Here is a 26,999-nt window from a genome sequence, read left to right as displayed (position 1 = left end):
ACCATACCCTTGGCATCCAAGGGTCAACTTTGCCTCTTAACGTTTTCAGGAAGATTTTTGACAGACATTTTTGATTTGCTATGCAGTGGATATCAAAGGAGATAAAAACTTCTTTCAAGAATAAGATATTTAAAGAGAATAAAATGAAGCACTTGGAAATAAATGGGTAAACAAATGATTATACATGAGATCCCATTAATAGGTCAAGTTAACTTTGTCTTCATAATTGAAGAAAAACAGCTCATTATAAATTTATTTTATTAGCAATATAAAGTATTCAAATAATCTGAGAAATATGCTAATTCTATTGAAATAAGAAACTAATGAAATATCTGTAAATAATTAACTTTCAGTCACTGAATTCATTAGAAAAATCTGTATTTAACTCTTTCTGTATTTGCACTTACTGGAGAATAGAATAAATATGGCTAGATAAAAAATGTAGGATAGCTACATTTAGGTATTAGTTTCAATCTTCTTTACCACATTTCACAGCCAAAAATGAACAAAACTGAGTTAGTGTCACCAAATTTCCTTTTTTGTGTACCATCTGGTGGCCCCACTAATGAGTAACAAAATAGCTATTACACAGCCTGTGAAGAAAATAGATTCAGTAACAACAACAAAACCATTGGCTAGAATAACATACTGTTTTGTTAACCAAACTTTTAACTAAGAACTGGGTCAAATGAGTCTCAAATATTACTGTATTATATATCATTCTGAGTGGAAGTTAACATATAACTGTCTAACCTCTCTAGCTATTCTATATTCTCCTTATTTTGCTTTGTTGTTTCTATTTACTCCCTTTCCTATCAGTGATCAGACCCTTTCCAGAACTTACCCCTATATTTCCTTTATCTAACTAATATAACTTCTCACTTTAATTTCCATATCTTCCTCACACTTAAATAAGTCTGAAAGCAGTTGATCTAAAGTATATCATGAAAATTTAATGTGCAATATATTTCTTAATGTGTCTTATAATGATTCAAAAGTACCTTTAAAATTCCACATAGATTTTTAGAATTAGAAATGGCAGGGAAAAGTGAATCAAATGGATGGGAGTAATGAAGAAGTGCTCTATTTGTGTTCATTAGACACATAGAAGTGTTCAGCTGAAGAGCTCCGTATTTTTTATAAGAAAGAGTGTATGCTATTCCTTTAACCGCTATTGTATAGCAGTCATTCTGGATCTATGAGCATGCAGAAGCTTAATAAATATTATTTGATGATGGGTTAAATGATCCAGAAATGAGCCAATTGTAAAAATGTATGTCAAATGATCTAAATTTAAATTATAGAATGGACAAAATATAGACAAATATTACTCTGACCCATGTTAAATTAGCAACATTTAATTTTGCTGAAAAAAGCTTGACAAGTGTTCATTTTGATTTCACAACTCAACGAACTATTCATGTCATTATTCCCACTGAGATATAAACAGTTCAGAACAATGAAAATGGTGACACATCAAATGCCTCCACTCAGGGTTACAAAGCACGTGTCTAATGAGAATCTAAAAGAAACTTGAAGATTATAAATTTGAGGCCAAAAATACATTTCTTGTTTAATCTTATATATGTTCTATACTAGGTAATCTCTGGATGCAATGGGGAATAAATAGATAAATGAAAAATGATTATCTTAACCCATATGCTATTCATACATATATGCAATATTCTGGATAATGTCTGTCAGATTCAAAAATCCCTCAAAGAGTCAATGGTAAAGTAAGAGTTCATCACTCACTTCACTTTCCAAATAACCACTGGTTAAATAATGTGTTCTATTTCAATTCAACTCCTTATCTCTTAAAGAATACCTCTTCTGGATTTATATTAAAGTGAATATGAACATTTAAAACTGTATTTATAATAAATGGGTGGCTTTTAAAATTATTGTACACCTGGTACTTCTCCAAATAGCACATCTGTCATTAATTTACCATTCTCCTTGCTTACTATGATACCCAAAAGTACATATTGAAAAGGTGGTTTCCATCTACCAAGTGAAAACATTTACAGGGGCATCTGTTAAGTTCTTTGTAACTAAAACCCTATTTTTCCATTATACCCAGAATTTTCAATATTTAAATTTTTGATCGCTTCAAGAAGATACCTATAATTGTAAAAAAAATATACAGAGGCCCCTGTCTTTTGAGGAGATATAGAAAAATACATTTATATTATCTATATTTTATGTGCATATGGTTTCTTGAACACAACTGGGTCTGATTTGGGTTATGTCAATAATGTGATAACCAAAGTAGCTGTTTGGTAATTGCTCATTACATTTTATATGAGAGAAAATCTGGATGATCAAACCTATGAAACCATTCTGGGGCCTCAATTATCTAGTTTCTTATTTTCGATAACACTTCATCTAATTTCTGTATTTTCATTTCCAATGATGTAGGTTAGGTAACAAAAGCTCTCCCCCCATCTCCACACTTGCTGACTGACTGATTTATGGTTCCTCCCTCCAATATAATCCTATAATACTATTTTATTATGTTTTAGTTTTAAATTGTCATACAATGAACTTGACATTTTTCCCTTAGGTGTATGGCTCTATGAATTTTAATGCTCATATATAGATTCATGTTACTACCAAAATCAGGATACAGAATAGTTCTTTCATTCCAAAAAATTCCCTTGTGCTATCTTGTTATGCCCACCCTTCCTCTAATCCATAATTTCTGCTAAACACTGTCCATTTCTGAAGCTTTGTCCTTTCAATAAGCATATAGTGTAAGGCATTTTATTCAACATAAGGCCTTTAAGTTTCACCCAAGATGTATATATTAGAAGTTCATTTTTATCTATTGCTGATTGGTATTACATTACCTGGAGGTATTGAAGTGCTTTTGGGTTATGTCCAGTGTTTGACAAATATGACCAAAACTACTACAAACACAGGTATACAGTTTACACAAACACAAGTTTTCATTTATCTAGGGTAGAATTGCTGAGTCATATAGCTAAGTGTATATTTAACTTTGTTAAGAAATTGCCAAATCATTTTCCAGAGTGACTATATCATTTTGCATTCTCACCAGAATGAACTTGCGAGTTCTGGTAGTTTTGCATCATCACTAGCATTGGTATCTATTTGGGTTTTATCCAGGTTATCTAATTCTTTAGCATGCAGTCATTCCGAGTGTTCTCTTATAATCCATCTTACATCCATAAGGTCGATAGTAATGCAGCCTGTTTCATTACTGATATTAGTAATTTGAGTGTTCCTCTTTTGCGTTAGTCTAAATAAAGGTTTTTCATTTTGTTGATCTTTCCAAATAACAAAATTTGGTTTTGTTGATTTTTTTCTACTGTTTTTCTTTTCTCTATTGTGTTTATTTCCACTGTAATCTTTATTACTTCCTTCTTTCAGCTTGCTTTGGGATTAATTTGCCCTTTTCTTTTTAATTTGTTTAGGTGGAAAATTAGGTTGCTGATTTGAAATCTTTCTTATTTTTTAAGAGTAAACAGGTATAAATTTTCATGTAAGTACTGGTTGAGCATCATCTTATAAATCAGCAAAGAGAAGAAAAATGTTATTCACAAAAATACATGCAAACTTCTATTATAATTACCTATGCAGTTACCTTTACTGGCGTTATTTTTTCTGTTGGTGGATTTGAGTTACTGTCTTGCATTGTGTACTTTCATTTCAGCCACCATGACTTCCTTTAGTGTTTCCTGTAGGGAAGATGTGCTATTGACAAATTATCTGGCTTTGTTTATCCAGGAAGATCTTAATTTCTCTTTTCTGAAGGATAGTTGTTGTATTGGATATAGAATTCTTGGTTGACAGTCTTTTGCTTTCAGCACATCATAGATAATGAGTTACTTTTCTCTTGCTGCTTTCAAGATTCACTTTTTATGTTTGACTTTTAACAGTTTGACTATGATGGGCCCAGGTGTGGACCTCTGTGTTTATTCTTCTTGGAATTTGTTGGGTTTCTTGGATATACATGTTAAAGTTTTTCATTAAATTAGGGAAGCTTTTGGATACCATTTTTTTTCCAAATATTCTTCCTTACCCTTTCTCTGACTCCTCTTGTTCTGGAACTATTATTATGCACAGATTTGTATGCTGGATGGTATTCTATAGGTCTCTTTGTCTCTGTTTATTTTTTGTGATTCTTCATTCTTTTTACATCATGTTCCTCAGACTGAAATATCTCAATCGACCTCTCTATGTTCCCTGATTCTTCTGCCAGTTCAAATCTGCTGTGGAGTTCCATTAATGAAATTTTTAGGTAAATTAGTTTTTTTTTTCAACTCCAGAATTTGTATTTAGTTTCTTTATACACCTAATTTACATTTCTATAACATCATTCTCTATTTAGGTGAGACAGCATTCTCATATTTAAACTCTTTAGACATAGATTTCTTTAGTTTTGGGGCATATTTAAAATAGTTGACTTAAAGTCTTTGTCCAGTAAATCCAAGGTCTGACCTCTCTTAGAGACAGTTTATACTCCTCTTCTGTGAGGGGACCATACTTAGCTGATTCTTTGTTTCATATTTTTTGTAAAAAACTGGACATATTAAGCAATATGGCACCTCTGAAAATCAGATTCCTCTTGATTTGTTGTTGCTATTGTTTGTTATTTTCTTGGTGCTTATTTGTTTGTTTAATGACTTTTATGGTCTAATTCTATAAAGTCTGTATTATTTGTCATATGCAGCCACTTAGCTTAATGTTTATCTAATAAACTTGACAGATATTTTCTTAACTGCTTTGAACCATTAAGTTTTCTAGCTCTGCTGAAGGGTTCATGTATTCCTTGGTAAACATTTCCCATGCTCTGACATGAGTTTCTAGCTCTGCTTTAGCCTTCACGTCCCACTAGGTTCCTTAGGGTCACTGAGAGGGGAGAGATCATAGACTTTTCAGGTCTTTATTGGACACAGCATAGCCCTGCACAGGCTTGTGGCTTTCTAGAATCCTAGGAAGCTATGTCAGAGATTTTTTAAGACCCTATAGACATCTCATTGCCCAATTTTTTAAGTTTTTAGGACAACCTCATATGAGCCCAACTAGTAATTCTGCCTCAGGTTGTGTGACATCAAATATTCGCCATTGATTGAATTTGTCAATTATCATAAGGAGAGGGCTCTTCACACAGAGTCAGCTCCAAGTCAGGTGAAATAAAGACATGTTCTGAGAACAAGGCTTTACACTGAGATGCCAGACAAATAGTGACAATTCTCTGAGGATGTGTTTTGGGGTACCCATTCTGTCTTCTCTGGTGGCTGCAGGTTGTTGTTTTTCACAACTTTAAGTTTCAAGGATGACAGGAAGATGGGATTAAGGCAAGTTAAAAACACAACAAAACCTGATGTTTTTACTGAGATTCCACTTGTTTTTCTCCAATAAACACTCTTTGGACTATTGCAAGACTCATTAATTTCCAGATTCCTGAAAAAGTTGATTTTGCCATTTTTGCCATTATTCTTGTTGCTTTTATAGAGGAGCAGACCTCTGAGGTCCTTTCTTTCCATTCAAAAAGTGCTTCTCCTCCATTCTTTTACTTTCAATATTATATTTGAGGTGAATACAGCCTATATTTAGGTCATTTTTATGAAATTTCAACCTGAAAATCCTCTGTGCTTTAATTAATATGTTTAGACCATTCACATTTACTGAAGCTATTTGTGTACTTTTATTCCGGTCTGTCATTTTATTATTGTTTTTGTACCTTTTAATTTGTTCCTGTTTTCACTTTTGCTGCCTTTTTTGAATTATTTGAACATTTTTTACTATTCCACATAATTGTATATTGTAATTTTGATATAGATATCTTAATATAATGTCTTAATTGGTGCCCTTCAGATTACAAAATGTACACTTAACTTTTCAAAGTCTAATTCAAATCAATATTTTTTCAGTTTCATATTTTAAACATAGTCTACATTATTTAAAAAAATTAACATTCACAATCTAATACATTTCATATCCAATATAATGGAAACAAGTAGTACAATGCTTTGTAGTACTAGTTTCGTTAGTCGTTATTTGCTGTGCTTATATTTAAACTCCTTGGATATGTGTTATTGGTTAGGAAAGTTACATCTTTATAGTGAACTTTGAATAAATCATGCCCTTGAATGCCTGCAAACAAAGAATTATACAAGTGAATTTATTATTGTAGCTCAGATGTGTTTTCCTTAAAAATTTCAGGCAAGACATTGGTGTCCTTTTTTGAAGCAAGTTATTATAACTTGATATTTTTGCAATAAAAAGTGAAGGAAGCACATAGTTAGAAGGATTATTATACTTTGGTTACTGAAATGTTATAGTTGTGATTAAAAATTGCAAGTTGTCCTTACATAGTATCTGATTTAGTTCTGGAATAAGATGTCCTAGTACTCTAATCTCTATTTTTGTGATCAGTTTAATTGAAGAGTACCCTGAAATTGCTAGCTCTGTAATATTAGAAAGTTAATTATGTTTAACTTTACAAATGTTTAACTATTTCTTTGTATTAATGGGATTTTCATGATACTGTGAAATGAAAACAAAGTTCAGATACAAATGTAATGTTCAGGTTAATAACTGATGACAAATTTCATTCTTAATACCCAATCTCAATTACCTCCATTAAAACAGCCATAACATTCTATTTGATTTTCTCTAACTTAACTACATACTATAATTTGAACTTATGAGATATATTTATACTAATAAAATGCCACCTTTGCATATTTGATATAAAGTTGCAAAATTAACATTCTAGTAGAAAATTCCATAATATGGGAAACCTATTAAGAGTGACCTAGTAAGAATACAGATTCTTTAACCCATTGTTTATAGCTCTTAATAATAAAAATATATTTAAGTGACTGCATTATTAAGATTGCCAATCAAATATAGAAAATTTCTCTGAAAATCATATTAAGAGTTAAAATTCCTTCAAATTAATGTGAGATTCTTAATAGAGAGTATTTATGTTAATGCGAATTACTCATTAGAGAACTTCTCATTTTGCATGTAAAATTCAATATCATTCTTGGAAAGAAAATGAAAAAGCCTTCCCCAAATATGCTAATGAGATAGCTAAGTAATACACTTGGAACAACAAGGCGTTTACTTTTATGTGAATATTTGGATTTACAAGAACTTATATAAGGATGGAAAAAACCACTTAGGATGTGTGTGACCTGTTTCCCAATAAATATTAGCAATTTTTTTCAAAATGAACTTGGATTTAATGTGAAAATTGGGCATTTCAAAATTAAGAAATATTAAAACTTCATTTTTACACAGGAAATTTATGTCATAAAATTGCTGTTTGAACTAATATCAGCAACTGATTAACAAACTGCTATAATTATATGCACATAGTTATTAAGTAGAATGTGATATCTCTGAGGTAGGGTTATTTTGGTTAGCAAGTAACAAAAAATTATTCTCCATCAGAAAATAAATAGGAAAAAAATATATGCAATAGTTTACTATCTTCTCCTACATCCAAGCTCTTAATTGCATGAGCCATTATTTTTTATGATTAACAGGTAGAATTGTTACAATCTCTGAGAACAATATTGCAAATAGTGTAACATCAGAACATACCACTGATTGTAAGTTTTCTTGGTTAACCTTGTATCTAATCATAACTAAAAACGTTCACTCAGGGTCATAATAATTTTTATATGTTATTTTCTTAAACAATTCTTTCATTCATTCATTAAAAGCTATTTATTGAACATTTAATATGTAACAGTGTTCATGGTACAGATTATAAAAATAGTGTGAGCAGAATAGACCAAGTGCCTGTTAAACCGAATATTGTAAAAAGACAGATAATAAAAATAAAATTGTTCAATTTGCCAGGTGATAAAAGACACTAAAAAGAAAAAAAGAGTTGGGAAGGGGCAAAAAAATGAATGGGAGAGATGTATTGTTTCAGATAGAGTAGTTAGGGAAGACCTCTTTGATAATGTCACTTGACATTCTCACTTGATGTCACTTGACCAGATACTGGAATGAGGTTACGGAGGAACTGATGTGGATATTTGGTGGAAGCAATTCTATATACAGGGAACATCAAAGTGTAAAGACTCAGAAAACACTAATTCCTGGAGGGAAAAATGTCACTGAAGTATTTCAAGTAAGAAAAAGAGCTTAATAGGTAATGAAGTTTCAGAGTAACATCAAGCATCATGGCAGTATGAGTCATTTCTTTTTTCCTATCCCTTTCAATTTACAACTAATCTGGACATCATAACTGAAAGACAAGTACTGTATGATATTACTTATATGTGGAATCTAAAATAATTAAACCTGTAAAAACAGAGAGTAAAATGGTGGTTACAGGGGGTAGGAGATGGATAACAGTGATGGTAGTTAAGGGTACAAACTTGTAACAAGTAGTAAATAATCTATAGAGATCTAATACAAGGTTTAATGAATATAGACAATGGTATTTTAGTATAGTTATGTAATGTGATAAATATGGCTGTATCAGCAATCATATAACAATACGTAAATATACCAAAGTAACACATTGTAAAACCTTAAACTTATACAATGTTACATGTCTAATTTATTCAATAAAATAAAAGAATAAAGAAATTAAAAAGTTCAATTCCTGAGGGAAGGCTCAGTGGTCCACAATGGACCCTATGTCCACTTGTCAATTTCTGAATGTATGCATTGAGATGATAACCTTGAAAACAGGTAGAATCTTCAGTTTGGTTACCAGATATGTGATGTGAAAACTATTTTGAAAGCAAAGGTGAAGCAGATTTACTTCCCTCTCTTATTAATATGATAAAGGGAATACATATTCTTAGAGAAGTTTCTGAGACTGACTGTATAATCAAAAACTAAATAAGCAGTCACATTATTTCCACAGACCTACTTTTTTTCTCACTCCAGCTTGTTGTTCTTGAAGACCAACTCAGTATTATCAAATTCAAACTTATGGTAGAATTCTCTTACTGTACTTAAGGTAGTAGAATATAAAAGTGCCTTACACAAGGTCAAAACTAGCTATTCATCTAGCTAATGCAGTTTTCTAAATTATGATCCTAGATACCAGAAAAGACTATCTGCCTTTACTGGAAGGGGGACAGCAGTGTACTTAGACCCTGCACAAGAACTAGATCTCCATCTCAGTACTACAATCTCATTCCAAGAGACTTTAAATGCCTCAGCTCCCCACAAGAGATTACAAGGACAATGATATGATATAAACCTTGGAGAAGACATGGAAACTGCCTGAGTTCCTCACTCAGATATATGCACAAGAGGGAAAAGAATGAACATTCTATTAAGATACAGAGACTTGCCACCTAAATCTGATTCATGGAAATCAATAGATTTAGAGAACTGTCAGGATTGTATCTAAGAAGAAAAGGCCAACTTACCACACTTTGTGATCTATTGACCATTAAGGAAGGGACATAGGTACTTCTTAAAAAATTGGCATTACGTGGTAATGTCACATATCCATACCTATGATCCAACATTCTTCTATTAGGTATGTATTATAGAGAAACTTGTACACATGAACCAAAGAACAGACATATCTAAAAATGTTCACAGAATGCTTATAATAGCATTCATAGAAAAAAAAAAAACTAAGAATGATCCAAATGTCAAAACCAGAAAAATAGAAAAATATCAGTATGTCTACATATCTATATCTATATCCACATATACAGCAGAATGCTATAAAGCATAAAAATGAATAATTATTAATAAAACTAAAACATGGTCAATAGGAGCAAGTTACATAACAATATACAGTATGATTTCATCTATATAAAGCCAAAAAATTAAATAATATTTTGATGCATATTTAGGTGGAAATTCATAAATAGAACTAATATAAAATCAAGATAATGGTTATCTCTCAGGAGCTTGGAAGGTGTTGCAATAGGGAAGAGGAATAAAGAGGCTTCTAAGGTACTAGTACATATCTTATTTTTAACCTGGATGATGGAATACATAGTTGCTCATGTTATTATTATTTTTTAACCTACATACATATTTCATATATGTAGAGAACCTGAAAAGCTGCTAGTGTTGAGTAGTGCATGGAACAATAAAAGACTCTCTGGTAGACTGCTATACAAGCTACTCTACCTCTCAGGCCTTATGACATGGCAGAGTCAGTGGTGCCTGAACCACTTTTAGCTAACTGAGACAAAAATACACCTTTAGCAGGTCTGGATAAAAAGAAGTGGCAGTCTCTAGGGTTTTGGAACAATGCCATACATCCTTCAGTAGGTAACAGCTGCTAAGAAACAGCTCCTGGATTGCTACCAAGCTCTGACGGAGACTGACTACCTGGTCATGAGACCTAGGGACCATCTGGCATGAACTAACCAGTCATGAACTGGGGGTTATCTAATTCAACAAACCATAAAATTGGATGTACCACTTTAGCAGTTAAAAAAAAAATGTTTGTAGATGGCTCTTTATAATATGCTGATACCAGCTGGAAGTAGACTGCTATCGATGGAGATGGCCCTAAAACACAATCTATAAAGGAAATCCTCCCAGTGGCCAAAGTTTGAGCAGTACATTTTGCTGTGTACTTTACGTGGAAAGAGAGGTAAGAAAGGACACAATCTATTAGTTTTTCTGAATTGGAAGCCGCGTTTGCCACCTGCTCAGTTAGGATTCTTCATGCCTATTAGTAAACAGGCAACATAGAGAATCACAGTGTTGGCTGGGGTAATTGATGCTGGTTATCAAGGACAAAATGACCTGTTAATATATAGTGAAGGCCAATAGGAATATGAAAAGATATGAGGGAACTACAATCCCATGTACTATTATGCAACAGTAAAATTTAATAAAACTTCTGTATAACTTTATGACTAGAAGAATCACCTAAAATCTTCAGGAATGAAGATTATGTTACCCACTAAAGACAAAGGGCTCAGCAAACTAAGACGCTTGCTAGGGACAAGGAGATCATGAATATTGGAGGGGAGAGGTCACAAATTACAGAGAGCTGAGAATGATAAACTGAACCTTTATTACTTTTTACTCCCAGATTCATTTCCATTCTCTCTACACAGCCAATATCTCTGTAAAATTGGTATTATCAAAAATTTAAAGATATTTCTTCCTCCTCTTCAAGGCTGCATCACAATAGGAAAAAAAGAAAGAAAAACTAAATATCACTCAAGTTCCTGGACTTCGAGAACAGCAGTCCCAGGCTTGGTTGGGAAATATCTGGGTAGTTTGAGGATCTTCTTAGATTCCTTCAGGATTATTTTCATGATAAAAGATACAAATGCAACTTAAAATAACATGAAAATATGAATTATAGACAGACATCAATTAACTAATTATTTATTGATTCCATGAGATAAGAGAAGAATAAGAGATTTTTTGGGATTGACATGTACTCAAGTCTTGTCTTTGAAGGACCTTCTCTTTCCAACACCAGTTTCTATTTATTGTTTTACTCTGGAATAATGCCTATTTACAGCTTTGGCTCACATTCTTACAAAAGCAAAGTGAAATGGAGACTTTTCCTTGGGATCATATTAATCATTCTTATGCCCAAAAAGATTACCGTTTCTTCCAATTACAGAAGACTACGATTGACCTGATAATATGCATCCAGTTGCTATACAGAACTACAAAAACATATGTTTAATACATACCATAAATATTTTGGTACCTTAATATTATCATTTGCCATTCCTTATATTACATTAACTTAGAAAAGGATAGAATAATTTATATATTTTATTGAATTCGGCATAAAAGTCAATATTGACATCATGAATTATTTCATATTTTAAAGTAATAGTTTTAAAGATAGTTTTAACTATGTCATGGTTTTACTGAGAATTTCCTTAGTTTAATAAAAGAATAGATTACTTAACTGCTTTTGGCTTTTGGCTTTTCAATACCTTAGCTTCTCCCAGAAACAAGCCTGCATCTTTGCCCTTTGTTAATATTGCTGCCTAAGCTCATTATCATGCGAATATCTAGTTATTGTTTTATAAATGTTCATTTTTCAGAAGCTCGTGGTTCTTTTTTTCTTTCTCAATAGTCAACTTTGCACTAGCCATACTCATTATCATCATGTGGCAGTATTGCTCTTCTGCCTTGGCTGCTTTAAAAATTAATGCACTGTTATTTTCTGAATACTACATAAGCTGCTTATGAGTACATTATGCTATCAAGCAAGCACATGTAGAAAAGCTTCCTAAACTGTTATTCTTTCAATGAAAATACAGCTGGTTCTGCTTCAAAGGCACATCTTTTCACCTGCAAATGGACTTGCTCCTACACTTATTCCTCAATTCATTGTCTTTTATTTGTGTCTGGGAATCTTTAATTGCCTTTAATTAGAAAAAAGTAAATTCAGTGCTTCTATCTTGCAAATACATTCAATCATAATTCTGTCTGGGATGAATACCAAGTTCTATTCACTGTCTGATCTCTATAACAAAGATATATAATTTATTGTCCATTTATATAGACCATACCAATTAAGATACAATAGAAAAGCAAAGAGATAAGAGTCAAAATATTTGAAAGGAAAAATTTGCAATCTAAATTTAATTACTCAAATGAATTATTGGAAGTTATTTAGAGCATGCCAAAAATACTGACAAATAATAAAATTTGCTAATCAACAGTAAAGACTTTTATATTTCCTTCAACATTTTTAGAATAATTTCTCATCAACTGCTTCAAATCCCTCCTCCCTTCCTCAAAAGGCAAAACAGTATTTGGAATCTTACTTTTCTCACATTACCAAGATTACTTATAAAAGAGCAATATAATTTGGCATATAAAGTAATTTCCCAACTGCCATATGAACACAATTTTTAGTTACTGTATTATAAATTACAAATGACTAGAAAACACATTACAAAAGCAAGGGTTAATAGTTTTTCTTATGGAACCTTATAGCAAACTTCAGTAGTAATGTCAATAAACAAATGGTTTGTATTTTGACAGTTGCAGGATGAATAAAATCACAAATGGTATAATCACAACCTGAAAATAATTAAAAATTAGTCAATCAAGTTGATAAAAAGAACTTTATTATAAAACTAGAAACAAGAAATACAGATCAAGTAGATTATTCACCTTTATATTTAGCCAGTCATACAAATGATGCCACATATTTCCTTAAAGAAAAGAAGGAAATATTCATTATAAAAGTAAAATTTGCAAAAATGTATTGTTCTCATGATTACTTAAAGATATCTAGGCTAAGGAGAGGAAGCTGATAATTTTTAAAATGAGAATCTCATGCCAACTTTTTAAATTATGTTACAGATGCAACTCAAACCAATGATAATTTTTCAGTGCTTGGACAGAACAGCTTGACATTAATCATACACCATCACTGAACAGTAAGTGAAGTACTAAGAAAGAACCCCTAGGCTTTGGATTGCTACGAAGAGTAACCAACAAGTTGCTCATGAGATATAAATTAATTTTCCAGAATACCATATTAAAAAATGCTAATTAAGCATTAAGTTATACATGGAGGGAAATGTACTTGAATAGAAGATATATAGTAAATCAATCTTTAGTTTGCACATGGTAAAAAAAAATTACTAGCATTTTTTAAAGTATTTATTATACACAATGTACCCTTGGGATATAAAGATAAAATAAAATAAAATAAATTATCAAATGGAAGATCAATCACAAACTTTACAAAAGCTAAATACCAGGATAGGTCAATAAGTTTCTAGTTAGTTAAAGAAACTGATTATTATTGAGAAAGAAATTACACAACACTTAAGACTATTATAAAAAGAGTTGTATAAACTAGGATTTATGTATAAATGTATAGATAATTGCACAGAATTATAAATACCTGAAAACTAGAGAGACTGTTCTATTGATTATCATGGCAACTATTTAATAAGTACCTTCTATCATTAGGGGTGATCATCAGGGATGCAAAAATAAAATTAGAGCTTCTGCTTGCAAGAATGTTTAAATTCCAATAGGTACTATATATATATACACACACACACACACACACACACACACACACAGAGGCATACCTCATTTTATTGTGCTTCACTTTATTGTTCCTTACAGATGTATTTTTTACAAATTGAAGGTCTGTATAGCAAATCTACTGGCATTTTTCAAACAGCATTTGATCACTCCATGTTTCTGTGTCATATTTGGTAATTTTCACAAGATTTAAAACGTCTCCATTATTAGTACATTTGCTATGGTGATCTGTGATCATTGATCTTTGATGTTACTATTGTAAATGTTTTGAGGCTCCATGTACTGCAACCATATAAGCCAGTTAACTTAATTGCTAAATGTTGTATGTGTTCTGACTCCTTCCACTGACCAGCCATTTGCTCATCTCTCTCTCTCCTTGGGCCTCCCTAGTCCTTGAGAAACAATGGAAATAACTGGCCTATATTGAAATAAGGCCAATTAATAACCCTACAATAGCATCTAAGTGTTCAAGTGAAAGGAGTGTCATGCCTCTCACTTTAGATCAAAGCTAGAAATGTGAGGAAGGTAAGTCAAAAGCTGAGATAGGCTGAAAGGAAGTCCTCGTGTGCCGAACAGTTAGTCAAGCTGTGAATGTGAAGGAAAAGTTCTTGGAGGAAATTAAAAGTGCTACTCCAGTGAACATGTGAATGATAAGAAAGCAAAACAACCTTACTGCTGAGATGGAGAAAGTTTTGGTGGTCTGGATAGAAAACCAAATCAGCCACAACGTTCCCTTAGGCCAAAACTTAATTCAGAGCAAGGCCTTTACTATATTCAAGTCTGTGAAGACTGAGAGAAGTGAGGAGGTTGCAGAAGAAAAGTCTGAAACTAGCAGAGGCTGGTTCATGAGATTTAAGGGAACAAGCCCTCTGTAACATAAAAGTGCAAGATGAAATAGCAAGTGCTGATATAGAAGCTGCAACAAGTGATCCAGAAAATCTAGCTAAAATAAATAATGAAAGTGGCTACATTAAACAACAGATTTCCAATGCAGGTAAATCAGTCTTATATTGGAAGAAGATGTCATCTAGGACATTCATAGCTAGAGAGGAGAAGTCAATATCTGGCTTTACAGTCTCCAAGGACAGGCTGACTCTTTTTAGGGGCTAATGCAGCTAGTGACTTTAAGTTGAAGCCAATGCTCATTTACTATTCCAAAGAATAATGTTAAATCTACTTGTACTCTATAAATGGGACAACAAAGCCTACATGATAGCACCTCTGTTTACAACATGGTTAAGTGAATATTTTAAGCCTACTGGTAAGACCTACTGATCAGAAAAAATTATTCCTTTCAAAACATTACTGTTCATTGATAATGCACAACTGTCTATGAATACATTAGAAATTTTTCCATTTAATTATATTTCTGAGTATGTTACCCAAATTGGCTCAAGACAATAGACATCGATTAACTGATTAAAAAAAAAAAAGAAACAGCAGTTGAAAATCTACTTATATAAAAAAACATCAGACAGGAGTTTTGTTAGAGAGTTTTATAAACATGTCAGAAAGTTACAGTTCCAAATTTATATAATCTAAACTAGAGCATATAAAAAGAATATTTCTCCAGTTCATTACAGAAATTGTGTATGAGTTTGAAACTAAAATGAACAAAGATGATGAGAATAGAAATATTTCATTCATGAACAAGGATGTTAAAAAATCTTGAAATATTAAAACTGAACACAGCTGCATATTTAAAAAAATAATAAAGTAAGATTTATATCAATAATGCGAGGACAGTTTAACATTAGAATCTCAATATAATTTGACAAAAAAACAAATGTCTTTCTCATAGATACAGAAAAAGCATTAAATAATACTTTATTATTTTAAAAAAGGAAAAAATATATTTTGGCAACTAGTAACAAAGGAAAATTTGTTTTTCCCTTGGCCCAACAAATATGTACCAAAAACAGAGCTAACAGCATACGTGATAGCAAAATAATTGAAGAATTTTCTTTAAATCAGGAATAGGATAACAACATGCACTCTTTCCACTTAAAAAACACAACAGAAGGTATGAAAGCTGAAATACAAAGATTAAAAATTTTACAAATTATACCTATTAGAAAACCATGTATAGAAAATCAAAGAGAAATTACAAGTTATTGCAACTAATAAGAAAATAAAGTCAGATTGCCTAATAAAAGATTAATAATTAAAATTCAGTAGAATGTTTATATAGCAGTAACAACCAATTATAAAACATAATTTTGTAAGACCTATTTACAATAATAAAAAATTGGGGTATGTATAACTTCTGTTTAACTCAGAAATAACTTTATAAAGAAAATAATAAAAATGTACTGAATATACCAACCATATGGTCATTTCAAAAGATAAAAATTAATATGAATTTCATATATAAAACCATAAGTTCTCCCCAAAGTAATCTATAAATCCAGTAGAATTCTAAGTTGATTACCAATTTTCTTTTTCATGATTGCATAGTTAACTTTAAATTTATATGAGAGGATAGAACACCATTAACAGTTGAGAGAAGTTTAAAAACAAAGGGGAGATGGTTTGTCCTACCATTTGTAAAGACTTATTATAAAGATATAATAATTAAACAAGGTATTTCCAAACCAATAAACAAGTTGGAAAATGGAATAAAATAACGGAGGATTATTATCAATATATATAAAGAACTCAAACCAAATAATGAGAAAGACAACTAAATAGACTTCATTCAACTTCATCACAGAATATGTTACCCAAATTGGTTGAAACAAATAAATGTGTTAGCAGATGAAAAAAAAGAAAGAAGTAGTAGTTAAAACTCTACTCACAAAAGAGAAAAAAAAAGAAAAATGGGCAGCAATAAATTTCCAAAATATAGCAAAAGAGCAATAAGCATATCAGATGATTAAACTCAGTAAGCAATAAAATGAAAGTAAATAAGGAAACAATCTCATGTGCATTAGACTGGCAAAATTTTAAGTCTAAAGGTAACAAAAAGATACAGAGAAAAAGAATATTTTACATTGCTTATAGTACTATAAAATAGTACAATCACTTTGAAGAGCAATTTAACAACATTTAGTAAAGCTAAAAATGCACACATCCTACTATGCAGCAATAGAATTTCTGTATTTGCCAAAGGAGAGAAAAAGAATGAAACGGGGGTAATATTTTGAGGAAACAATAGCTAAGAATTTTTTAGCACATACTAAAGAAATAAATCTACAACACCAGGAAGCCCAGCAAATCCCAAGTGGGATAAATGAAGTCAAATCTATACCTAGACTAATCATGGTGAAACTGCAGAAATCCAGAGACACAATATCTTAAAAGAAGGTACAAAAGAAAACACTGACTATTTTCAAAGAAGCAACATTAATTTGAATGCTGACTTCCAAGCAGCAAAAATAATAGCCAAATGCAATGGAGTGGTATTTTCATGTGTTGAAAGGACATAATGAAATAAAAACAAAACCTGCCAAATGAGAATTCTATAAATCAGAGAAACATATTTTAAAGACAGTGGTATATCAATGTCATAAAAGAAAGAATTTGCCACAGGCAAGCATATATATATTAGGAAATTCTAAAAATTGCCCGCCAAGCACAAAGAAAATGATTTTAGGTGGGAGGTCTGGGACGTAAAAGAGAATCAGGAGAAGGGGAGTGGTAAATATGTGTATAATTACACATGAATTTTGACTGCATAAATTATAATACTAGTGTCTTAGGAGTTTTGTTAGTATAGAGAATTAAGAAATAAAATAATCATTTTTGGCCTTTGTATTTCTAAATTAGGAGCAGACGTACCTCAGACTCTCATGATAGCCATAGTGCTATTATACCGTCAATTACATGAACTAAGATCTGGTGACAATTATCTTTGCATCTGCCAGTACCTAATATAGTCTACGGTTCCAAGGAAGCAGTACAATGAAGGGATTCTGTGGTCAGTTTCTGGGAACTTAGTCCTGGCTCTATCTCTTAGCAGTAGAAAAAGGAAAATTCTTTAACCCATATGTGCTCAGTTTTCTTAATCTGTTAATAATGGTGATACTAATAGTTCCTATTTCATAGAACTACTGTAATAAGATACACCTGGCACAAGATGCTTAATAATTGTTAGCTACTTCTATTATATAAGAAAATAGAGATTTATAAGTAAATTAGTTATATTTTTATGATTTACCCAGTACATGTAAATATTATTTGGCCTGATATATTTAATAACTAAAAATATCTTCTGTTAAAACATTAAAAATTTTTTTTCTTTTTCAATTTTGAAATAATTTGTCTCTATTCACTTGAAAGTGAGAAGGTATTTCATCTCGTATTTCAAGATCATGCTACAGTAATTAAAATTCTTCATTTAATGTGAAGATGCTATATCTACAGGGTGTTTCCCAGCAACTGTGTCAGCCCATTTGATTCTTACCTGAGCAAAGAATATTGTAAAGAAGGCTTTTATGAATGCCATTAATCACTGTCATTTAGTATATAATTGTAGAGGCAAAACTTTTAGCAGAATAAATATTAAAAAGCAATGTTAAAAGTCATCATTCAAAAAGTAGCACTAGTTTTGCCAAATACAGTTTCTGACTGACCCTACAAAAATTACATAAATGAGATTTAGTAACGAGGACACTGCACACATATAATGCCAATATTCTTTGTGAAAGTTTGTTAAATAGCAATCTAACTTTTATATTTAAAAAACCCACTATGATACTCAGTTTATTTGCTATTTGTACTTCTTTCTTTAACACCAATACTGAAATATCTCCCCATGATTATTCTAGCTGCTTTATTCCATCCTCACATTTTGGACCATATCTGGGAAACATCTTCATAGGACTCCATTTAAAGGAGACAGTGTCAATGATAGAAGATCTATCATCATTAGTATGAGTTCAGGCTTATGGTACTTTCTACCTCTGACACAGACAATCAGAAAATGCTTCCTTGAGAAAATTGCAGAATTAACTAAAATCTTAAATTTTTATTATTATTAATATTTTCCACTTCATTTCTTTCTCTGCCTTTATAAAAACCTTACATATATATATACATTATAACATTCTATAATATATGCATGAGAATCTTAAGACTACAGTGCATTATATATAGGAACAGTAAACAAAAGTATACCCTCATTATTTTACTTTTAATATATTTTGCTTGATTGTGATTGTTTGCAAAAGTACACAAAGGATAACTCATATTTATGCAACACTCTAGTTTACAAACTGCTCTAACATTATGGATCTCACAAGAACCTCATGAGACAACTAGATCTTATGACTGCTTATATTTTCAAGAGGAAGTAAAACAATAAAGACAACTTTGTGTGGAAACATACTAGACATGACAGTTCCCTTGGAATAATTTAGTATAGGAAGAGGGCTGAGGCTTCAGTTACAGAACTTCCTCTGTCTTGTTCTTCTTTGGCTCTAGTACACATGAATAGAACTAAATAAAAGGAAATATATGCCATGTTTATAGAACAGAAGGTTTTGGATTTTTAATGCCTATTCTCTAAAATTGATTATTAGATAAAATTCTATTTCAGTAAAAATTTTAGCAGACTTTATTTTGGTAGAAAAAACTCATCTATGGTGATAAAATCAGAACAGTGGTTGCATATGATGGGTGGGTAGGGTCTAACTGGAAGCAGATATGAGAAACTATCTGAAAAGGTGGAAATGTTCTATATTTTGATTGACATATGTAGTTACATGAATACACACATTTGTCAAAATTCTAAGAATTGTGCATTTAGAGTTGGATTTTGGGTTATTCCACAATATTACTCTTGGTTACTAAATGGTTACTCTTTACTTATGTGGTTAGCACATCCTGTATGATCAGAGACTTTAATCTACTAAGTCAGTCTTGTTTAAACACATAAATAACATAACCCACACTAGTCATCAAGCATCTTATAAATAAAGGAAGGAAGGATATACAAAAGAAATCAAAGATCACAAACCCTCCCTCAAGAAACTAATCTAGTTAGAAATTAGAAATCAGTTTCACGAGTTAGATCTTTTCATAAGGCTCTTGCAATTTCATTTTTTTATTATAATAGTTGTTTGCTTTGGAGTTTTTTGTTGTTTATTTAGATTTTCTATTTTATGAATCTCCTCTTCATATCTTTTGCCCATTTACTTATTGGGTTTCCAGACATTTTTATATATAGTATAACTTTACTTTTCTACATATAAACTTTTAATTGGTTATATGTCTTCTAAGGTTTTTTTCAGTTTCTATCTCTTTTGCAGAAATATCTTTTCCTTTTTGGAATGCACCTTATGTATCATATTTATGCAATAGCTATATACTCTTGATATCAATTATTTCTAGCTATTTTCTGATCTCTATTGTAACTTCATTTATCCTTCAGTTATTCAGAAAATGTTTTGTTTTATTAATTTTTTTTCCTAATTTCCAAAGGAGTGGGAACAGGTGGGAACAAGAAAGAACATGTAAAAAGAGAAGGTCGGTGGGGAGAGGAAGGGAAAGTTACTTTTTTGCTTCTGTTTTCTAATTTAATACCCTTTGTTCAATGTTGTGGTTGTAGGATATTGATTCTTTAAAACTGGGAGACTTGTTTTGTGACTTAGTATGTGGGTAACTTTTCATAAATAATCTATCCTTCCTTGAAAAGAATAGGTAGAAAATCCTGCATCTAAGACTTATCATCTAAACAGATAAGCTTCCTGTTATCTTTCTATGCTAATAAGTGGACTTTTCCCTAGTCTACCATTTCACTAAGGTAAAATTTTAGTGGAGAATTGTGAGATTATCAAATTACTAACATTAGCACTCAATGGAATAAACAGTCTTACATGGATAAAAAGAAATGATTTAATAGATGATACTGTTGACTATATAAAACATCTAGCCTTAAGAATGACAATAAAATTAAATTTTTGCTTTTATTAAATTAATAAAAATCATAAGAGCTTTGAAAAATCACAAGTAAACAAAGTGAATTTCCTCACCAATAAGCAGAGCTGCACTTACTGTTTGCTCCTTAAAAACTCTGTATAGTCCTTTGTTATTCATATTCAGTTTATCATACGTAGTAGGGAAAAGTTATTCCCTTAATATTACACATAATTGCTTTTTTCTTTATCTTAACTCACAGCAATGTATCAAAGGGAATTCATTGCTTACCAATTTGCTTTCTGTACTGATCAACAGGAAGTTTTATAGTGGAGGCATCTTTTCTACCCATCTTTGATCTCCAAAATGCCTGCTGCAAAGATAGAAAATAATTATGATGAAGTCCTAAAAAAAATCAAAAGGACTATCCGCAAACTTCAGGAATAATTTATGCATAAAATTTATTTTTAAAGCAATGGGTAAAAATGCCTTTGACTAATTCCCATTAGGTATCAATAAAGAACACAAAATTCTTTCAAATAAATTATCAAGGATACAATTGCTAGTAATAAAGTTTCCCAATCATTTGTTCATGGAACATATCAAGTACTACCAATGCTCAATTAAACCACACTATTAGAGTATTATCTGTAAATGCGAAAATCATGTACTATTTATTCAGATGAGTTAGGACTACAGGCATGTTCTTGCCAAGATATTCTTTTCCAATTACTTACTATGTTACACAAAAAGGCTAAAGTTTGAATTTCAGGTACTTTAAACTTGTTTTAAAAAGCATGATATACGTAACAAAAAATATATGAATTTGAGTCCTAATTTTGCCTCTATTTCTATAAACAGTATAAATTACTACCATTTACTAATATTTTCATGCTTACTACATATGCAGTTCGATTTAATCTACATATTGTCTTTCAAATCCTGTTATTTTTATTGAATTTAAATACTATGGTAGAGACTACAACCTACTTCCCAAATTCTATATTCTCCCTTACTTCCCAATACAGAGTTTAGACTATACTGCCCAGCTTCAATTCAAACATGTAATTGACTTCTGTCCAATAGAATATGATGGAAGTGATGTGTGTCACTTCCAGACCTGAACGTTAAAAACTTAACTGAATCGAGTTCTCTCCCCTTCCAATTGGCTAGAATGGAAATGATTTCCAGACAAACCCTAAGGGTACATTTGTAGGAACACAGAACCTTGGTCAGCCTGGGGTGGAAGAGGGTACTCTCTCTGTTTATCATTACAGTACTCTACTGAAAAAGGAATAAATTCTATTGTGATTGAGTCATTATACATTGGTGGGGTCTACTTATTATAGACTTAGTGTTCCCCAGAGTGATGCCTGGAAGTTGTTCCTCATTGCTTCTAGTAAGGAGCTACAAGATAAAGGTGAGGTCAGGCAAGAACTGTCCATTTCACAGTAAAAATAATAGAGAGCCTAGTCATTTGGAGACTAACAAGATTGGAAAAGCCAATTCTAAAAGCCAGAGTAGGAAGTAAAAGCGGAAAAATGGTGAAGAACAAAGGCCCATTAAGATTTCTCAGTTTAAAAAAATAGAGAGAGATAAAGAGCAGATTAAGGATATTCCTCTCTCACCTGAACCTTCTATTTCAGATCACCTAGAGGCAGCCACTATTGGGTACAAAGTTAGAAGCAGAGGAGTTCTGAAGTATAGAAAGAAAGCAGATATGAGAATATGTCTAGGAAGGAAATTGCAGTGTGATTACTGTCACACGGAACTAACTAGAAATGGTGACAAGGTTACTAAAATCAAAGGGAGATATAAGGAAACTGAAAGGTCATCTAAAAAAGTCAATGAATGAAGACCAGTCTTTGAGCCTCTAAATTTAAACCAGCAGAGTGAAGCCCCAAGGAAGGCAAACTGTAGATTTGTAACATCCACTTCACATGTTACCAAGGAGAAGAACAGTCCAGAAGGCAGAGCCATGGAGAACAACTGATGAGGGAAATTCTCTAAAAAGACCACAATTTGGGTCTAAGCAAGAAACTTGTCAGCAAAAGGGGTGCTCTCCATTGTCTCTCATGTAGCAGGCTCCATCATCATGATGGAACAATGACTCTTGTGTGTTTCCTGTTCTTCCCAAGCTTACCTTTCTAAATGTGTGATTACTGGAGAAATGAGCAGTTATCCCCTGCTTCACCATTATTTATTAGGGGGTTGGTGATGTTGGGGAAGAGGAGGTAAATTGCATAGTTTCTAAACCTGAAGGAACCACATTCCAACTTGAGAGGGAGAACTATGCATTGGCTTGAGATCCTTGACTTTGTGCAGGATGCAGTAAGTGGGGAATTTCAGAATCTCCTGACTAGGGAGGCAGGGAAAAGGATGTACATGGCTATTTCATGACCAGAAAGGTGGAGTCTGGGAAAAACTGTTGGCTGTTCACTAAAATACATGTTTTACTTTTTTTTCCTGGGCAAACTTGACTACATTTTCCAACCTCTTTTGATGTGGGCATGTGATTTAGTTTTGGCCAATGGAATATAAGTAAATTGTTTGCTACTTCTAGAACTAAGCTACAAAAACTTCCTATATGCATTCATTCATCTGACTGAAATGGATATAATGTGACATAGATGGATATAATATGACACTGGATATAATGTAGATGGCAGAGCCTATGACATCCTGGACCCTGAATGACTGAATGGAGGAAAGCTATTCAACCAACTTGTTTTCTTCTTTCATACTGCTGTGAAAAGAAATAGACCTGTAACATTTGAGCCTCCATACATTTTGCATCTATTTTTCATACTAGATAATATTACCCAATTAAAACAAACATGCCTAAATGTCTCCATATAAACTGATGCAATTATCAAACTTCAATTATCCTAATGACCATCATTAAGTTTCTCAAATGTCAAATACATTTGAAATCTGTTCAGACCTAACTGTATTGTTTATTTACATATATGGTCACACAGATAGAGCAATGTTAACAATGATCCCACGTAATATAGTAAAAGACAACCCCAAATTAATTTCTACTTAACATGTAAGAAAATAGTAAGTTCAGCTGAAACTCTACTTTTCTATTCATAATAATTTTCAAATTTAGTACTATGGTAATATTTTGGAAATTACAAAATGAGACAAAAAGTCAAATAAAGTTTTTACTTCTAAACCATGTTGCTTACATCTAAGAGAACATATCTTTAATACTTAGTAAATGAAACTAAGACATAATCTAATCTTGTTCTCACTTGTAATTCAGAACTTTAAATTAATTCTCTTATATAAGTACCATAAGAAATTTCAAAAGATATAGTATAATTTATTTATATAGCAATCCATTTGCACAGTGTTTTGCATTTATTAATTGCAAAAAGGAGTCAAATTATTTTCATCTTGATTGTTTGAAGCTAGAAAAGTTATTACTCTATTTCAGGAGAGAATTTCGTTTAAATGAATAAAACACATAAGACATTATTCCCTCTTCAATTTTTTTTTTTTTTTGCCTTTATGGAATAGTTTAAATCTTAAAAAAGCAAATTACTAAAGCTATCTACCAAAATGATCACTCACTACATTTCCCCCAATTCTTTCTCCCCAATTCCCTCCTGCTCATTTAAACCCAATGCCTCAACAGAGATAACATTTTAGAGACCAGTATTTTATTCATTCATTACCTGTAATAAGTAAAAAAGTACAGGATCCACAGTTGATATATTTTGAACAAAGTAAATTGTATTTTACCTACTTTACAGTGTGCTTTAAATTAACAATATTATATCCCCAAAAAACTAAAGAACCTAAATTCTTATATGGGCCTAACTAACTCCATGAACAGACACTATTTATATGTATAATCCTATGAATATTAAAATAGTAAAAGAATTTCAATCTAGGAGATACACATTAAAGAGGAGAACTAGTTTTAAGTTTTTGTTCCTAATTATTTTAGTGATTGGTAATTCTTAATTAAAATTTCAAAAATTTATACTTTATTCTTGTCTATTCAATTATTATATTTTAATCTTTAAGCAAAATAACATTTTACCAAATGTTGAAACAAAAGATACTAGAAAACACACATATGCACAAATGACTCACATTTTATTAACTGCAACAAACACAAGAGGGTGGAAAATATTTACACATTGAGGCTATTTTAAATGACCTAAAGAGCTACCTATTCATACGTATGGTGCAAACTGTCAATGCCTCAGACATCTAGAACCTCTAAAATGTTCTGACTTTTCTTTGTTCTTCAAAGCCTTGCAGTAATCATCATTCATTTCTACTGCTTTGATGGTTAGATAGCAAATTCCCAAGAAATCCAGGGAGACATTAGCACATACAGCCGCAATTTCTAATAAGACAGCTATTTGCATACAAGATCAGCCACAATTTAAAATGTGTGTGATAGATGTGGAAAGGGAATAACAGATTTATATTAGCACGTACAATACCAAGATTGTTTTCACAATTTAATTCCTTGGAGATTACATCTCATCACTTTCTTTTATAAAGAACATTATATTCCCTGAGGAACTAACTTGCTCTGAGACCCAGCTAAACTAAAATATGGATTAATAAGATAATATTTATTATTTATGAATTTTGCTTTAGGAATGATTTAAGATTAAATCATCAGAGAAGTTTTTAACATTCTTGAAATTTGATATCACATTTTTAAGGAAGAAAAATGCTAATTTATCTAATACCTAAATTGCATATTTAAATAATTCATAATTAATTTTTATTTAATTAAAACTTTATACTCTTTAGGACTTTTAAAATTAAAGAGACTATTTTGTTTTTAATAGCCTTTCTTAACCTGGATTTTGCATAGCAATTTGCTACACATATATTAAGGCATAATACATGACCTTTAAAAACAAAGGTAGTGTTATATTCAATCACATTCCAACCACGTTATTTTATTGCTAATTTATATCTTTTTTAGGAAATTCAGAAATGAGTAAAGAAATAAAAGACCTGAAACCTTCACATATGTTTCTGCTTCCAGAAAAGGCATTCAATCCAGACTGTGACATTTAAATACAGATCAAAACACAGGTTATTAAAAACATTCAACCCATGACCACAGAAAAAATAATCATCCAAGTTTTTAAGGCCACAAGATAAACCTTTACCTAAGAAAACTCTTCATTAGATGTGAAGTTATAAATAAGCAGAAAGGATATTTGGTTATGGCTGAATCAGAATTGAGAATCAATAATGAAAATACAATCTTATGCTAGATGCTGGGATGAATAAAGTAGTGAACAAAAGAGACACTTGGTCCTGATCTTACTGGGTTTTCATTATTTCCAAGTAATGTAGTACAAATTCAAGGCTGATCATAAATAACATTCTTAAGTCATCCAAAGGATAGTTCTTTTCCTAGAGAAAGCCAAAATCCTTAGTACACAGAACCATTAATGATCCAAGTTTGTCATTTGTTCCCTATTCATGTTCCAGTGCACTATCGAATTCAGCTTTTAGTTCCATGATTTTAACAAGCTCATTCATATTTTCATGAATTTACTCATACTCTGCAATTTACTTTAAATGTCATTTGCATACCCCCCCATTTGTGAAGTCTATATTTTAATATTTCAAACAGGGTACATGATTCAGATCTCCAGAAATAATTCTTCACACTTAAGGACATGAAAAGAAAAACAGATAAACTGAAGGACTATCAAAGAGTGATACAGCATCCATATAGAAAATGTTTACCTTGTCATAAATATAATATTAAGATAAGTCATTACAAGGAGAAACAAATTCCTATTGTATAAAACTGAAGAGCTATATAATTGTCTTCCTCATGATTTTAGGGAACAAAGTGACCACCTTACCTTTACTTTGCCAAATTAATTTCCTTTATAGCTGCAGAAAGAGTATGTAAAAACTTGAATTCATGTTAAAAGGTGATTTCTAAAGTCCTGATCATTTGCCAATATTAAAATTCATAAGAAAGGTAACTACAGGAGAGTTATCTGTGTAACCCCAAAAGGTCATGCTCCAGGAAAGGAATACTGGTCACTGGGACTCACCCTTCAGCCAAACTAAGGAAATAAAATGAATGCACTATCAACAAATAGTGCTGGATCAACTGTATATCCTTACGGAGGAAGAAAACAAACAAAAAT

The 26,999-nt window shown here is 31.6% G+C and overlaps 1 protein-coding gene across 2 annotated transcripts in view; it reads right to left on the bottom strand.

Annotated features, from left to right (window-relative positions):
* TRIQK (triple QxxK/R motif containing) overlaps positions 1-26,999 on the bottom strand; it is a 74,107-nt gene that overhangs the window by 7,876 nt on the left and 39,232 nt on the right. Inside the window, exon 3 of one of the 2 annotated variants that reach the window (XM_036932870.2) lies at positions 21,130-21,211. In XM_036932870.2, the coding sequence (XP_036788765.1) occupies positions 21,130-21,190 (61 nt within the window). In that variant the 5' untranslated portion in view covers positions 21,191-21,211. The remainder of the gene's footprint in view (positions 1-21,129; positions 21,212-26,999) is intronic. The other variant, XM_036932861.2, reaches the window with a different exon arrangement.

This window comes from Manis pentadactyla, chromosome 3, assembly GCF_030020395.1.
Source record: "Manis pentadactyla isolate mManPen7 chromosome 3, mManPen7.hap1, whole genome shotgun sequence".
Lineage (NCBI taxonomy): Eukaryota > Metazoa > Chordata > Mammalia > Pholidota > Manidae > Manis > Manis pentadactyla.
This window is presented reverse-complemented; position numbering and strand designations above follow the sequence as displayed.